The sequence below is a fragment of the Phragmites australis genome, chromosome 1, assembly GCF_958298935.1.
Source record: "Phragmites australis chromosome 1, lpPhrAust1.1, whole genome shotgun sequence".
NCBI classification, from domain to species: Eukaryota; Viridiplantae; Streptophyta; class Magnoliopsida; order Poales; family Poaceae; genus Phragmites; species Phragmites australis.
Window position 1 is genome coordinate 48,697,180 of NC_084921.1, and position 15,385 is coordinate 48,712,564.

At 45.2% G+C, this 15,385-nt stretch overlaps 2 protein-coding genes across 2 annotated transcripts; both read right to left on the reverse strand.

Annotated features, from left to right (window-relative positions):
• Positions 1-88: 88 nt before the first annotated feature.
• Positions 89-5,148, reverse strand: LOC133924283 (laccase-4-like). The gene is made up of 6 exons (XM_062369755.1): positions 4,770-5,148; positions 4,485-4,636; positions 3,469-3,713; positions 3,228-3,356; positions 539-1,516; positions 89-448 (listed from the first exon to the last, which is right to left on the reverse strand). The coding sequence occupies exons 1-6, from the start codon at positions 4,878-4,880 to the stop codon at positions 318-320; spliced, it is 1,746 nt and encodes a 581-aa protein (XP_062225739.1). The 5' UTR covers positions 4,881-5,148; the 3' UTR covers positions 89-317.
• A 3,013-nt stretch (positions 5,149-8,161) lies between these two features.
• On the reverse strand, positions 8,162-10,858 carry LOC133924292 (laccase-12-like). The gene is made up of 5 exons (XM_062369765.1): positions 10,553-10,858; positions 10,319-10,470; positions 9,835-10,208; positions 8,761-9,732; positions 8,162-8,646 (listed from the first exon to the last, which is right to left on the reverse strand). Exons 1-5 carry the CDS (start codon positions 10,652-10,654, stop codon positions 8,516-8,518), a joined length of 1,731 nt encoding a protein of 576 aa, XP_062225749.1. The 5' UTR covers positions 10,655-10,858; the 3' UTR covers positions 8,162-8,515.
• Between the last annotated feature and the right edge of the window lie 4,527 nt (positions 10,859-15,385).

Here is a 15,385-nt window from a genome sequence, read left to right on the forward strand (position 1 = left end):
AATATGATTTTCTCTTTTATTCAAGAGAAGCCACTCGAAAAAAGTCAAATAATCTTGAACAAAAAAGACACATGAAATTCTTTGCTACTTGGTGCAAGTCACGCCATTGTTTATTGGCTGAAAAGTATCAAAACATTGCCAATACAAAGTGGCAAACGAATAGGAAAAAACACAAAGGTCAGCTAGGAACCGACTAAAATGGAAGTCGAAAGAATTGCAATTGGGAACTAACAAAGTAAACAAGAAAAAAATCCAGCATATGTGATCAAGTCTAATTCACATTTATTTTTGAAACCAATCGGCAGGAGCGAGTCTAATTAGCATTTGGGAAGATCAGACGGCGGAGGGAGCAGCTTCTGGTGCGGGAGGCTGCCATCGAGCACCAGCCATGCCATTCTGAGACCCCATGTTGTGTGCACCTCCAAATGGCAATGCATGAACCATACACCTGTGCGTTCACATGGCACGTGTAAGACAAGTGCGCATAGAATTTGTTTCCTGCATTCTTATACCTACATGCGTCGACAGTCAATCTTACCTGGGTTGTCGGCAAGGAAGCGGATGGCCACCCAGCCACCGGCCGGCACGCCGGCGGTATTCCGCTCGACGGGGTCGACGAGGTTGAACTTGGCCGGGTCGTTCGCCGGGTCGTAGTTGCCGTACCCTTGCCCGACCACGAAGAAGTTGAAGCCGTGCAGGTGCAGCGGGTGGCTCTCGACGCCGAGGATACTCGTGCCCTGCATAACCAGCTCCACGGAGGCGCCGTACGGCAGCACGACCAGCTTGGTCCCGTTGGCCACGTTCGTGTTGTTCGGCGGCGTCCCCGTGTAGTTGAACGGCGTCAGCGGCGCGACCGGGAAGTCCGACGAGTAGACGCCGCTGGACAGGCCGGTGAAGTGCGAGTGCAGCAGCGCCTTGGTGGGGAGCACGAAGGAGACGTTGTTCACGGACGCCGCGAACTGCGTCGTGTTGGTGGGCCCCTGGCACGTCGTGTTCGCGGGGCACGGGTGCGTGCCAAGCCCGACCGTGAAGAAGAACCGCTTGTCCACCGTCTGCGGCACCGCCGCCGGGTACTGCGGAGTTGCGAGGCTGCGGAGCTTGGCGGTGAAGTTGCCGACGAAGTCGGTGTCGTTGAGCTGCGGAAGGGTCGGCTTGAGGAGTGGCAATGCCTTGTTGAAGCTTGACGACGCGGAGGGGGAGTCGGGGTATTGGTACTCGAGGATGCCGGCGACGGTGGTGTTGTCAAAGGTGCCCGACCTGGCGGTGGAGTAGGGCGCGGCGGACATGTAGAAGTTGGCGCCGGGGTAGAACGGCTTGGAGGCGAGAAGGACGTTGGTGGTTTGGCCCGGGGCGATGACAAGGGTGTCGACGGTGAAGGGCTTGACGTAGACGGCGTCGACCTCGACGACGGTGAGCGAGTGGTTGGCGACGGAGAAGAAGAGCTCGTCGTTGAGTGCCGCGTTGATGAGGCGCAGCATGTACGTTTTCCCGGGCTTCACCTTCAGCTTGTATGTGTCTGCGTGTCATGCATGCAGGACACGGTAATTAGCACGTTTTACAAATTAAGCTTCGACCGATGCCGACCTGAACAAATAGAAAGCGCACCTATCTGGAGGCGTAACTAAGATTTTGTTTACGTAACACCTGCCGGACCCAGCATTCTTCAGTACACCAAATGTGTTAGGTCAAGTACAACTTACATCCCATGACAGCAACATTTGCATTATTTCCATTTCCAACAACACAATTAATGCCAAATTCTGTTTCGAGAAAGAAACTCCGAATCTTCTCGCTTTTGGTGATTTTGATCAACCAACCTTCGTGAAAACGAGCTCGATCTCTTGTATGATTGCATTTGAAAACTTAAACATGCATGGAAAAAGAAAACAGATCGTTCATAAACCTCAACTTTTCCTTTCTGTTTAGCACTAAGATTCTTGCGTGTAACTCCTCGTTCTTTGTTTACAGATGAAGCTAGCCCTCGTTTTATAAAACCACTCTCTTTATATATTTTACAAAAATAGTGCATTGAGTTTATATTTGAAAGTGTTTTCTTATGTTCACGGTTTTTTTTTTATTTTGAACAATATACTGCAAAAGAAACTAGAGATCAAAGTTTAGTTTTGAAGACAATGAACGTGTCTTATGTTTTGAAATATAAGGGGTATATGTTTTTTAATGAAGAAAGTACCACTTCTGACTTCTCTCAGACGTCTAAGATACATATATACTATCTCTTTAACACCGAAGGATTAAGTTGGAGGCTGCTAGGAGCATCGGCGCACTGTTTAAGCACTATGTTTTTTTTAAAAAAATTGGTTTTGTTTTTTTTTAGGTGTACATGGAGTTTGGCGTCAATGACCATTAGATCTGAACAAGGATGTCGATCTAGCCATCCACATGTCCCCCGCCCTCAGCCTTCGCTAGCGACAAAATCGCTGCCGCTCCCCGCTACCCGACCTCCGGTGCTCCAATGCCAAGGAGGTCCTCCGCAAGCTCCTCCATCGGATCCCTATCTTCCTGAGCCACTTCCCCAATCGAAGCTCCCACGCGCCCATCTTCATTCACGCTGGACAAGTACCACGTCCACCTCGCCGATAAACTCTAGGCCACGTGCTCTCCCTAACCCCGACTAAGCCACGTTGAACTTCGCCATGCTCTCCTGAGCATCGCATGCCCCTTCCCTCCCTCCTTCCCTTGCCACATCGTCTTGCCACCTTTCGACCTGAGCGTTGTCGCACGCTCGGTCAATTTTGACTGAGGTCAAACATTTTGACCCGATCCAATGGATCCTAGACCCACCGATCCAGACTATAGCTAGGTGGATTTGGGTAAAAAAGTATTTTAGGGTATTTTGATTTTTAGGAAATTCTAGAAAATACCGAAAGGAATATTAGTTGTATTGATAAATCGGCTGAAATAATTTAAAATGCATAGAAAAATATGTAGAGCTCAAATAAATATGAAACCAATTTTGTTGGGTTTTGTATTACTATGCCTACATGTTAAAATTATGTGCATACATGAAAATGCTACTATTTTTCCTGTAATTAAGTGAATATATTAAATATTGATAAATTTGTAACTAAATCCTGAGATGTCTAAAATTGATAAATCTAATTTTGTTAGTCTTCTTATATCATGCTCTGTACAGAAAAAATATAGTTCAATCATAAAATGCACGATGAGCATGGTGTAGCGCGCCTTCCGATACCAGAGAAACGTACCTTTTGCAGAGCAGTTGTAGAGCGGCCCTGGGAAGCCGTTGATCGTGTGAGCGTCAGAGACATTTGGGCCTCCGCCGGTCTGAAGCGCCTGACTGATCACCACCTCCGTATCCGCCATCCACCACTCACCTACCACCGAAAACGAACCGGATTTCGTGATTACAACCGGTGCACGAATTACTAGCAACAACACGATCATTTTCTCTTCGTGTTCAGCCGTTCACATCGATCGACCACTCACCGAAGATGACGGGGACTTCCTTGTGCGGCGCTGGGAACGGGTAGGGGACGCCGAGCTTGGGGAGGATGACGATGGCTCCGTAGACCGTGGCGCGGACCCAGGAGATGTGCGCGTGCCACCACAGCGTGCCGCGCTGCCCGACGATGGTGAAGTTGTACACGTAGCTCTGCCCCGTCTGGATCGGGCACTGCGTGATGTACGCCGGCCCGTCGGACCACCCGGTGCGCAGCTGCCGGATGCCGTGCCTGGCGACAACGATCGGCGAGCGTTCACGGCGCGGCAGATTACGACTCGTAAAAAGATACTTATATATATAGAGAGAACATATATTACTAGATATATGTGATTTCTCCAAATAATTGGAGAATCAAGGGATATTCAGTAATATATGTTCTATTGTGTTAAGGGATATTGTAGAATAATATATCTCCTAAAGATATGTCCTATAGAAGCCACTTCACATAAATTTACAGGGGACGATAAGAATTCTATAATTTACAGTGGCCGGTTTGTACAAATTATTTTAGTATTGTTGATACTGTTTAAAATAATATTTTAAATTAAGTTTTTACTATTCTTATGTTGTGCAAACAATACTAAATAGTATATGAATAATACCAAATAACATCCAAATAGTAATTATTGAATATAAAATTACGCGCAAGAAGTGGACTAGTGGTTGAAGTATATTATAATATTATACTTCTGCCATCTTGACTTGCCAAAGCCTAACTTTTAAATCAAAATTTGAAAAGTATTTGCCTGGGTTGTATTCTATTAATCTATTCTTATTTATTTGGAATATTATATGTATCTTCCACAGTATTATCATTTAACTTTTTTAATTCATCAACATCGATGATTTACTCATACATGACAGTCAAGAACATGCGCGTTAGTGTAACCACTTTTAGCTTTAGTTTGTAGAACACCCCGCAGAAATTCCACACACACATGAAAGCTAAAAGTGGTTGCACCAACGGGCATGTTCTTGACTGTCACGTAGGAGTACTTACCAGTGGAGGGAGATGTTGTGCTGGACGTGGTTGGTCACGCGGACGACGACGCGGTCGCCTTCTCTCGCGACGAGATTGGGGCCGGGGAACTGCCCGTTCACCGTGATGATGCTCTTGCTGGCGCACAGCCGTGTCACGTTTGCCATTGTCACCTGCAGGTTCATCAAGAGCACCGTGAGAAATCAAGACGGGCAGGCATGCATGCACGAACGCTCGCACGCGTGCTAGATTTGGCTATGCATGCACCGGTAGCTAGATAGACATTGTAGTGGCTAGCGGACGTACATTGAAGTCGTAGTGCCTCGTGATGCCTTGCGCTTGGATGATGGAGGAGAGGAGCACTAGGGTCCCCATGAGGAGAGAGCATGGAAGAGCAGAGGAGACAGCCATGGCCATGGTTTGTAGGCTCGAGCAGCGATCAGCTGGAGTCGCTCTCGAGCTCTAGAGGAGAAGATGGCTAGGCGAAGAGATGGAATGTGTGTGTTGGGACAAGCGCTAGAGTTCTCTCCATATATAGGAGATTGCAAGCGAGTGCATGGCAACTACCACCGCCATTTCTTCGTGGTTTCTACATGGTCGACAGACGCGCAGCTTGGGGCGGCGCTATTAGTTTGGTGATTCGGTAGATGAACGATCAGGGGCAGGCGAGCTGCTCGAGCTAGCTGGAGTGCTCTAGCTTTAGAGTGTGGCTAAAGTATGCGGCAACGATCTCTCTTTTGACCATGCATTCGCCGCTAGTTTAATTTGCAGTTTTGCATCCGTGGTCACGTAGCTTTCGATGCAAAAGACTTGCTGAACTGAACGGCAAACTGCGCTGAAGAGTAAAAGATTTTGTCTCGATAGTGGTAAACGGAAGAATCGGTAGATATTTAGCGAATTCCCCAATCACCAGTGAAGATCTTGTCCCACAATTGTTCCCCAAAAGAGCTTGTCCTCCACCTGTTCCTCGAAAGATCTTGTCCTACACGAATTTGGTATTTTCGTCAATTATGATGATTGATTATTGGTCCCTAAACTAGTACTAGATGGTTTTGGACCCTCAACGAAATCAGGGAGATCAAGTGTCAACATCTACAGTAATGCTTTAAAACCAAATGCAGAAAATGCTTCTTATTTGGAGTAAATTTACTCCATATCCTTGACATTTAAACCGGCAAATTATGAACACATCAACAGGCTTCTGGTGCCAAAAAAAAGTGTTCACCTGTAGAAAAGGTGTTCTAGATACTATGTGCAAATGTTACATTCCTAGTTAGGTTGTGCAGCTTAATCAGAACATCACACATATGCACGCGGCCCACGGCCACCAATTTCTTGAAAGGGAGAATTATCCTGTTACATCAATTGGAAAATAAATCTGTTCGTCGCTGTCACCAACATGGAACGTAGTTTCCTCCATTGCCTCTTCTCCAAGTTCAGAAATCGTTGATTCTCGACGCAGGTTTTCACCTACAGACAGTAAATTTCTAGGAGTATATATATGTTTAACAATTGATGCATGATCACTTGCCATGGATCCCAAGATACCCATCCAGTAGGTGCTACCTGCATGGTTGGTGTCCTAGCGTGTGTTCTTTCCTTCTACAATTCCCAACGGGGAGAAGGATGCTTGACCCAACCCGGCCGATTGAGCGATGCAGCGCTTCCCTTCTCATGCTTTGTTGACTGATGAAAAAGAAGGAACGCGGACGAACAGTAACATGTAAAATGACATCAAGAGCTCACAATGAATTTGCTCTTGCAACTTGATCGCCTCCTGAGCCCTGAGGGATTTCTTCATATTGCTTTTATGCTACATGTACAAAAATAGCAATTTGAATTGGTTGTTGGTATATGTGTTAAAGTAATTGTTTTATCTAGACAATGATAATATGATATGTTAACAACTTTATTATTGGGAGGAAAAATTCGGGAAAGGACAAGATGACTTTGAAGAAGGCAAGTCCTAATTCTGACCATATTGAACCTATCTTTGATAATCTAAAACATCAAACTTAAAACTGGTTATATCATCGCATGCTTATATACTAGCTTTAATTCAAATGTTTGCAATAGTTATGACCTATTGTTATGCCATGCCTTTGAATGCTTGATATCATTATTCTACGATAACCCTAGTTACCTCCGTCATTAGCTATATTAATGCCGGATGGTGTCTTGACAACTAGTATGCTTAGGTTGAATACCTCTCTTCGGAGATGGAGTACTGAAACAATACATGATAATTCATATAAGATGCACGTGTGTGATGTGAGTTGTTGTGATTGATATGTGTTTTGGCATGGGCAAGTTAGGTTGTCCTTGAGGAGGATGCCTGATGGGGGCACACCTACCTTTGTGGTATTCGTGCTAATGAAGATGTCAGACTCGGCTATGTAAGAACCGGATCATTGTGTCATCATGCTAAGTCACCTTTGTATAACCACATATCCCTATTATATATGGTAAAGGGATTGGCCCTTCATCTTACTCAGAGCATAAATCTACTTGAATAGTTGTGTCCACGATTATAGGCACGCGAAACTTTGGCCACACTTTGGTTAGACTTGAGGGTGTGAGTAATCATTGATGGATGAGTGTGGGTTGTGTGCCCATGTGTTGGTAATTATGCATGTGTATCGTGATATAATCAATATTGTGTCCACCAGACTTAAAAGATGGGAACTGTGCCCTGGTCCAAAACCCCTAAATATAGCTTAATAACTTGAGTTGTCAGGTACATGCTTTTAAACTAGATGACACACTTAATCAATTGCATCAAAACCAGCTTTATGCTTAAAGCTATATCGTACAACCTCAATCCTTGTTAACCATTTAAGCATCTATTAAATGCTTGAGTAGTATTATTGCTTGATAAGTACCCTTCATATTTATTCTTGCTTGTTGATTAGATGAGAAGCCCGGATACAACTTCGCTGAGGATGGAGAAGATGAGTAATGGTCTGAGGTTGCGTTCGCATCCAAGTCAAAGCGTGTGGCATTGTGCCATCTATTTAGCTTCTGTTGCTGTTGATTTGGTTGGTAGGCTGTGAATGTAATGAATCCTATGGATTAAGACCTCTATATTTGGTAGACTTATGCTATAATATCATTTAATGTATAATTGTGATGCCATTTTTATTGTAAACAACACGTATCAACTATTGATTCAGGGATTGATACATGAGGACTAGGGGAATTCGGGATTGGAGTCCTACACTGAGGCAAGAGGGGTTGCCGATGCATGCGGGGATGAGTGCAGGGTCGACACAACTGATGCCGGCATCGATGCGCAGGCAACGTGAGTATTTTGGCAAACACGGAGCATCATTTTGGGGTGAGGGGCTAGCGGGTACGAGTAGGTCGGCAACGATGAAGGAGGAGAGGATGAGCAGGGTGACGCGAGTGATGCGGGAGGTTGGTTGTGGAATGGCGGGAGATTTCAGAATATAACGTTAAATTCACATGTCTTTAGGATTTGGTATTTATATCACATGTAGTCATTGGTATATATGGTAGGATATCAAATTCGGAAACACATGTAAATTTAATATTATATTATAAAATATTCTGTGGAATGACTCACCTATCGGTGTGTCATGTGAGAGTTAGAGTGGGCTGCGGAGAGCGAACCGGGAGAGGAGTGGTCGCACGAAGGGTTAAGCAGTATAGATTAACTTGATCACAACATAGAGATCTGCAAAAGAAAAAATAAAAAAAAATTCCTTCAAGAAATTCCAATGGTGGTACATGTTATTTTGAGAAGCACACCTGTTACAAAAGATGGCAACTGATAATAAGTCAAAAAATAAAGCCGTTGCCTAAGAAGGCTCTGATCAAGGCAGCTGCCCGTGACACTGGCAGCAGCTAACCAGATGACGACTCAACAAGAAAAAGCACACCACTATAAAAGCATTGCATAACACCAACCGCAACACAAGCAAAAGCAGCGAAATATCCTATGCAAATTGGAGAACACGCGATCTCTGTTCCAAATGGTCGGTGCCAATCAATCACGGCCATTGACGGCGATCTTCAATTCCGCGCATCCTCTAACACTTGGGGAGATCGGACGGCGGAGGCAGAAGCTTCTCGTTGGGGCGGTCTCCGTCCAGCACCAGCCATGCCATTTTCAGGCCCCAGCTGACGTGAACTTCCAAGTGGCAATGCATGAACCATACCCCTGCACCGCACGTTCAAACAAACTGTTAAGATTCTGCACGAACCAAGTCACGTTTCCTTATGCAGAGCATTGCTCTGTTTAATCGGTTATGCCACGATGATCTTGAATTCTCACCTGGATTGTCTGCACGGAATCGGATGGCCACCCACCCGGCTGCCGGCACACCGGCGGTGTTCCGCTCGACGGGGTCGACGAGGTTGAACTTGGCCGGGTCGTTCACAGGGTCAAAGTTGCCGAACCCTTGCCCGACCACGAAGAAGTTGAAGCCGTGCAGGTGCAGCGGGTGGCTCTCGGCGCCGAGGATGCTCGTGCCCTGCATCACCAGCTCCACGTTGGTGCCGTACGGGAGCACGACCAGCTTGGTCCCGTTGGCCACGTTCGTGTTGTTCGGCGGCGTCCCCGTGTAGTTGAACGGCATCAGAGGCGCGGCAGGGAAGTTGGACGAGTACACCCCCTTGGACTTGCCGGTGAAGTGCGACTGCAGCAGCGCCGTCGTCGGGAGCACGAAGGAGACGTTGCTGATGGACGCCGCGAACCGGCTGCCGTTGGGCCCCTGGCACGTCCCGTTCACGGCGCACGGGTGCGTGCCGAGCCCAACCGTGAAGAAGAACCGCCTGTCCACCTCCTGCGGCACGTTGGCTGGGTACTGCGCGGTGGCGAGGCTGCGGAGCTTGGCCGTGTAGTTTGCGACGAAACTCGTGTCGTTGATCTGCGGCAGGGTCGGCTTTAACACCGGAAGGTTCTTGTTGAAGGCCGCGGGGGAGGGGGACCTGGGGTCCTCGTACTCGAGGATGCCGGCAACGGTGGTGTTGTCGAAGGTCCCGGACGCCGCCGTGGAGTAGGGCGCAGCCAGCATGTAGTAGGTCGCGCCTGGGTAGGACGGCTTGGTGGTGAGGAGCACGTTGGTGGTTTGGCCCGGGGTGATGATGATGGTCTCGACAGTGAAGGGCTTGACGTAGACCGCGTCGACGTCGACGATGGTGAGCGGGTGGCCGGCGATGGAGAAGAAGAGCTCGTCATTGAGTGCAGCGTTGATGATCCGGAGCATGTACGTCTTCCCGGGTTGCACCTTCAGCTTGAACGTGTCTGCATATAAACGAGACGATAATGCATGCGGTCAACTCACTGAACTATGCTCCTTGGCGTAATTGCACAGAGCTGTACGTGCATGCATCTAAAAAACGCAACCTTTTGCAGAGCAGTTGTAGAGCGGCCCAGGGAGGCCATTGATCGTGAAAGCATCGGAGACGTTGGGGCCTCCACCGGTCTGGAGAGCCTGGCTGATCACCGCCTCCGTGTCCGCCGTCCACCACTCACCGAACATGAGGGGGACTTCCTTGTGCGGCGCGGGGAACGGGTAGGGCACGCCGAGCTCGGGGAGGATGACGATGGGGCCGTAGACGGTGGCGCGGAGCCAGGAGATGTGCGCGTGCCACCACAGCGTGCCGCGCTGCCCGGTGATGGTGAACTTGTACACGTAGCTCTGCCCGCTCTGGATCGGGCACTGCGTGATGTACGCCGGCCCGTCCGCCCACCCGCTCCGCAGCTGCCGGATGCCGTGCCTGCATCCACGCGCGCGCACCGGCGATCAGTCAGTCGGTCACAACCAATGTGTTCGTGCTATACGAGGCGCTAGACGTACGTGCAATGTGGCATGCGTGTGTGTACGTACCAGTGGATGCTCATGTTGTAGGGGACGTGGTTGACGACCCGAACGACGACGAGGTCGCCCTCCCTCGCGAAGATCGTCGGCCCCGGGCACTGGCCGTTTACCGTCACGATGCTCTTGCTGCTGCACAACCGCGTCACGTTCGTCATTTGCACCTGCATTACCGCATGGCCGGCCCACATTGATTAATCGCACTATTAAATGCAAGAAGAAAAGAAGTCTTGTCACAGCACTTACATCGAACTGGTACTCCCTGATGGCGCCCTGCGCCACGTCGATGGAGAACAGCGCGAGCACAGTGACGAGGACAGAGCAAGGGAGAAGGTAGGAGGTAGCCATTGCAGCCGCCTTTCTTGAGCTCCCGACGATCGAACACTCGAGCAGTTGAGCTAGCTCTAGGCAGTGGATCGGTTGATGTGTTTGAGATGGCAGTGATGCCCTATATATTAGACGAGGAGAGAGAGAGAGAGCTAGCAGAGACAAGATGATTAGCCTGTACGCTTCTGAAACTTTTGGCGATGCGTAGTTCAAATGTTGTGCTGAGTTTAGTGAGCTTTATTTGGTGCAGGGTTGGTTATTGAGCACGAGGTCGCCGCAAGGCAACACTGCCGGCGGGGCCCATGCGGAATTGCTAGACTATGCTTCGGAGTGCGGCTAAAGTCAACCACTCGTCTGTTTATATGTCCTCTTGATCATCCAATCTTGGCCTTTTCATGACTTATTTAACACGCAGAATGCCCAACATTACTCTGCAATGGAAATATACTTTAACCAGGGATTAAAATTTCGCGAAATTTCACCGAAAGGTAATTTCGGTGGTGAACGAAATATTTTATTCCAAATTTTTTTTTCACTAACATGTGGAACCCACGGAGCAGAGGATGAAAAATGACCGAAATTTCACAAATTTTGGTCTTTTCACCGATGAAAAAAAATTGTAAAACGAAATTGAAATCCCTGACTGTAACACGGAAAGGATAACTGATTGATTTATTATTGACTTGAACGCGTCGAATTAATTTTGCTTTCAGGAGAAAAGAAAATAGGCAACCTATTTTACGCAAAATTAATTTATGAAGTGCGGTTTACTCAATGGGGAAAAACATGTCTCGTAAGAAATTCCACAGTTCACTTTCCAGTACTGATGTTGAACTGACTATACGCATGCTAAGCTATTTTCACGAGGTTGAGAGGTTTGCTCGGCTTACTTCACCTAACACCCAGATAATGTGTTCAATCAGTAGTAGTTGAATACAAGCTTTGGAACAAAAGGTCAGAGGCGATACCAAGTGGACCTGTTGCAGATCACAACTTCGCAGGGCTCCTAACATATCCTTACATGCCAAGGGATCACCGGAGCAAGTGAAGACAACGACCCGAGCTGGAAGATCGGACGGAAGGTAGTCTGTTCGATTGGCCACACATTCGCATCGCGGCCATATGATTGGGAAGTGTAGTATCAACCGGGAGATACGTGATCCTGAAGCCGCGCTGGTTAGCAGGTCACGGAGCTGTGTTGGAGCTGCTCATCTTGTATCCCAAAGTCTCCAAAGGAAGAGAAGGATGCCTGACCCAACTCACCTCTCGCTTTTCCTTGCTATATTATATGTCTCCAAAGGGTAGACGTAAAAAATAAGTAATATTGCATTACATAGTCTGCGTATATTATATGTTTCCTCTTTGCTGATACATAGAAAGAGGTACTATGCACCTATATTTATTTCAAAGAAAAAAATTATAAAAACTCACTTGCAAATAAAGGGGTTTTAAAAACCCACATGCATGCTAATTTCTTATTGTCTAACACCTATAACTTTTATAAGTACTCGTATTCTCTGTTGATGCACGTTTATCTGATCTTTCGAAAGATAATATGATAAGTTGATTGGTGGAGTTTCGATACTGATGATCCAAAAGCTCCGAACATAACAGATCGAGAACCATCACAACTACTATACCATTACTTCGTGGTTATCAACCGTGCCAAGACGCGGTTGACCTCGCCAATAAAGCTTTTCCTGCAAGCGAGTTAAGAACACAAGCAAGAATAGGTAGATGCAATCTGAATATTGCTAATTACCAATGAAGTACTCAAGTTGGGGTTCTACAAAATGAACAAACGCTGAAACTGTATAAAACAGAATAATTTAAGCAAAACCCTAGCCTAAACTACAACAGCTACCATGTATATATAGGGGGATGTGAGGTGGTCGAACTAGCATTATGCAGTCATGGAGAGAGGCGTACATAACATGGACTCCGATCCCGACACGATTACAAGACCCAACTAGGTCCAAAACGATGGTACAACACTTTATTTTTTTGACTCTGACTAAACTATAAGGAATATTTGGTGGAGCTCTTATCCATTGGAAAGAGCTCGTCATAAGTTTTTCAGAATGTCCAAAAACGTCTCAATTGAACTATGTATGCGAGAGTTATACCCGTTTTATTAACGTGATGTCCTAAGACTCGACCACAACCACGACCACGACTTCGACCATGACCAGAGTTCAGCCTCAAGTTCGAGTAGATTTGGCCTTCAAGGGGTGACATCCGGGTAAGCTTGTGGTGCTTCTCTCATATTCCTAAGTAACAAAACAACACAAACTTAGTAGTATTTTATTCTCTACGAAGAAAATATAAAAAATAAGGAACGAATTCACCATATGTGTATCCGAGGCAGCTATGGGCGCATCATCCTTCCCTTCTTTACAACAAACCGTCCTCCATTTGCTTATAGCATTATCTTGTCCATAAATTTCTACACAAAATAAAATACGCAAGGAACTCTCGTTATGTAATATCATAAGTTCTTTATCAAATAATTATAATTATCTTTGAAACGAATGTACCTGATCATAATTAGTTACAGCAGACAATATTGGTACAATGTATGCACATGTCACTTTTTACTCCCCTTCTTTAAAAGAAATGATACAGGCATGGCAACCTGTTATCAATTTACATCTTCTGTACAAAGAAAGATAAAGCAATGATTATGGTGCATGGTAGCATCCAACAACACTCCTATTCCTGTGAACTACTCAGTGGGTTGCAAAAAGGACTAGAAAAACTTGACATGATATTAATATTGCAACTGCAGTCCTCTAAATCTCCACTTTCAGGCACAATAGCAGAAGATTTCAGATTTGAACAAATATAAACTCGATGCACCATATATTCTAATTTATCATTGTATCTGCCAATAACAAAAAGATATTATGTGACAAACATGGCAAATCGGAATTAAGTTTTAATTTCTCTTCTAAACTATTTAGATCACAAAGAACATCAAATTTAATATAACCTAAAGTATTTAGAGAAGATAACAATTTCAGCTCTTCTTGCTCACTAGCAATACATTGAACACGTTTAATTTCAGAATAACTTTTTATTTGTAAAACAGAATTAACACGTTAATTCACAAGTTGTGGTTATGATATAAATGAAGCATTATCACACAACTCTTCTTTATTATAAGGAATAACAAGTAAATCATCATGTGACCAAGATAAATTAGTAATATGGACCACTATTGGTTGCTCTACAATATCATGAGTAGCGGGCAATTTTATCACATCAAAATAATCCTCACCTTATGTGAGTGTAGCACCTTTTTCATTAACTTTGTTCTCTTTCTCAGCTGATATAGGTGCGTTGGTATTTGTACCTTGTTGTAACATGCATGGTGCGGCAGATGTCTCCTCATTCTCCTCGTTTTTCTTCTCATTTTCCTTTTCTTGTTTGTTCGCTTTTTCCTGCAAAATATTAGTCACAGGTGGAGGGGCAACAAGTGTTTCCTCCTCTGAAAGATGCATTTCTTCTTTACAAATAGATGCATGAGATTGAGTAATAAATCTTTCTCTCATAAGAATTTCTATCTCTGTCCAAGTTCGTGGAACCTTTTTAGATGCACACAAATTCTTCCACTAAATAGATGCACAACTAGTTAAAACACAAGCGGCATTTCTAATCTTCCTCTTTTCACACAATCGGCATTGGGCAAATATTTTATATATCGCTATTTCTCAATCAATGTACTCCTCGGCACCAAAACCATCATAAGAAGGAGGTGAGGAAAGGATATTACAACCTGTGGAAGAAGATGTAGCAGTGGTGGTGGGGCTCTCAAGCAACTTCTCCTTCTCTTCATCTATTGCTTTGTTGATTTTTTTTATCATGCAAAAGGTTAGTGATAGCAGTAGACAAAGACTAGAAATATCCTCTGTTGGAACTAAGAAATTTTTGCATTTAAAAGCATAGCATGACAGCTCATTATCAACAATTTCAGCAAAGTCAGATTTAGTGGTAAACATAACACAGACTTGCTGATTTTCATATTCTTTCTCAAACTCTTTTCTCTTATTTTCAGCTATCTTTTGTTCACATTTCACAATTTCAACAGGGGTTAAAGGTTTAAAAGTTATTTTTTTCCTTTATGCATAAGAGTGTACTTATTACTTCTATCATGATGTGTTGCATCTGTGTCAAACTCCTATGGTCGTCCTAACAAAAGTGAGCATGCTTGCATGGGTAGTATATCGAAATCAACATAATCATCGTATTAACTAATAGAAAAATACACTCTAGCTGTTTGCATTACATTCACCTTAACACTGTTGTTGAACCATTGAATATGATAAGGGTGAGGATGGTTTTTTGTCGGCAAGGCAAACTTCTTGATTATATTTGAACTTATCAAGTTGTTGCAGCTTCCTCCATCAATAATGGCTCGAACACGATAATCCTTGACTATGAGGAACATCTTAAACAAATTGTGGTATTGTAGTTGTTCCGCTTGCTCAATTTGAGTGCTTAACACTTGTTGCACAATGAGGGTCCGATAATCCTCCATGACAGTGGCATCGAACACTTCCTCATGGTCGATATACATCTCACGACCATCCTCATCACCTGCATGGTTAGCTATAAGAGCATATTCATCCTCAACATCATTAGTGCTTACATATCCACCATCTTCTATTGCAATGTACGCTCGTTGACTTGGGCAATCTTTCATGACATGCCCCATTCCCTTGCATCGGTGGCATATAATCCCGGTCGATC

Excerpts from the sequence above, each read along its gene's own strand:
- LOC133924292 (XM_062369765.1), bottom strand. The coding sequence starts at position 10,654 with ATGGCTACCTCCTACCTTCTCCCTTGCTCTGTCCTCGTCACTGTGCTC. Across the intron at positions 9,733-9,834 it reads CTACAACTGCTCTGCAAAAG|ACACGTTCAAGCTGAAGGTG; the intron begins GTTGCGTTTTTT and ends GTTTATATGCAG. Across the intron at positions 8,647-8,760 it reads ATTCCGTGCAGACAATCCAG|GGGTATGGTTCATGCATTGC; the intron begins GTGAGAATTCAA and ends CGTGCGGTGCAG.
- LOC133924283 (XM_062369755.1), bottom strand. The coding sequence starts at position 4,880 with ATGGCCATGGCTGTCTCCTCTGCTCTTCCATGCTCTCTCCTCATGGGG. Across the intron at positions 3,714-4,484 it reads CACAACATCTCCCTCCACTG|GCACGGCATCCGGCAGCTGC; the intron begins GTAAGTACTCCT and ends CGTTGTCGCCAG. Across the intron at positions 449-538 it reads CTTCCTTGCCGACAACCCAG|GTGTATGGTTCATGCATTGC; the intron begins GTAAGATTGACT and ends GTGAACGCACAG.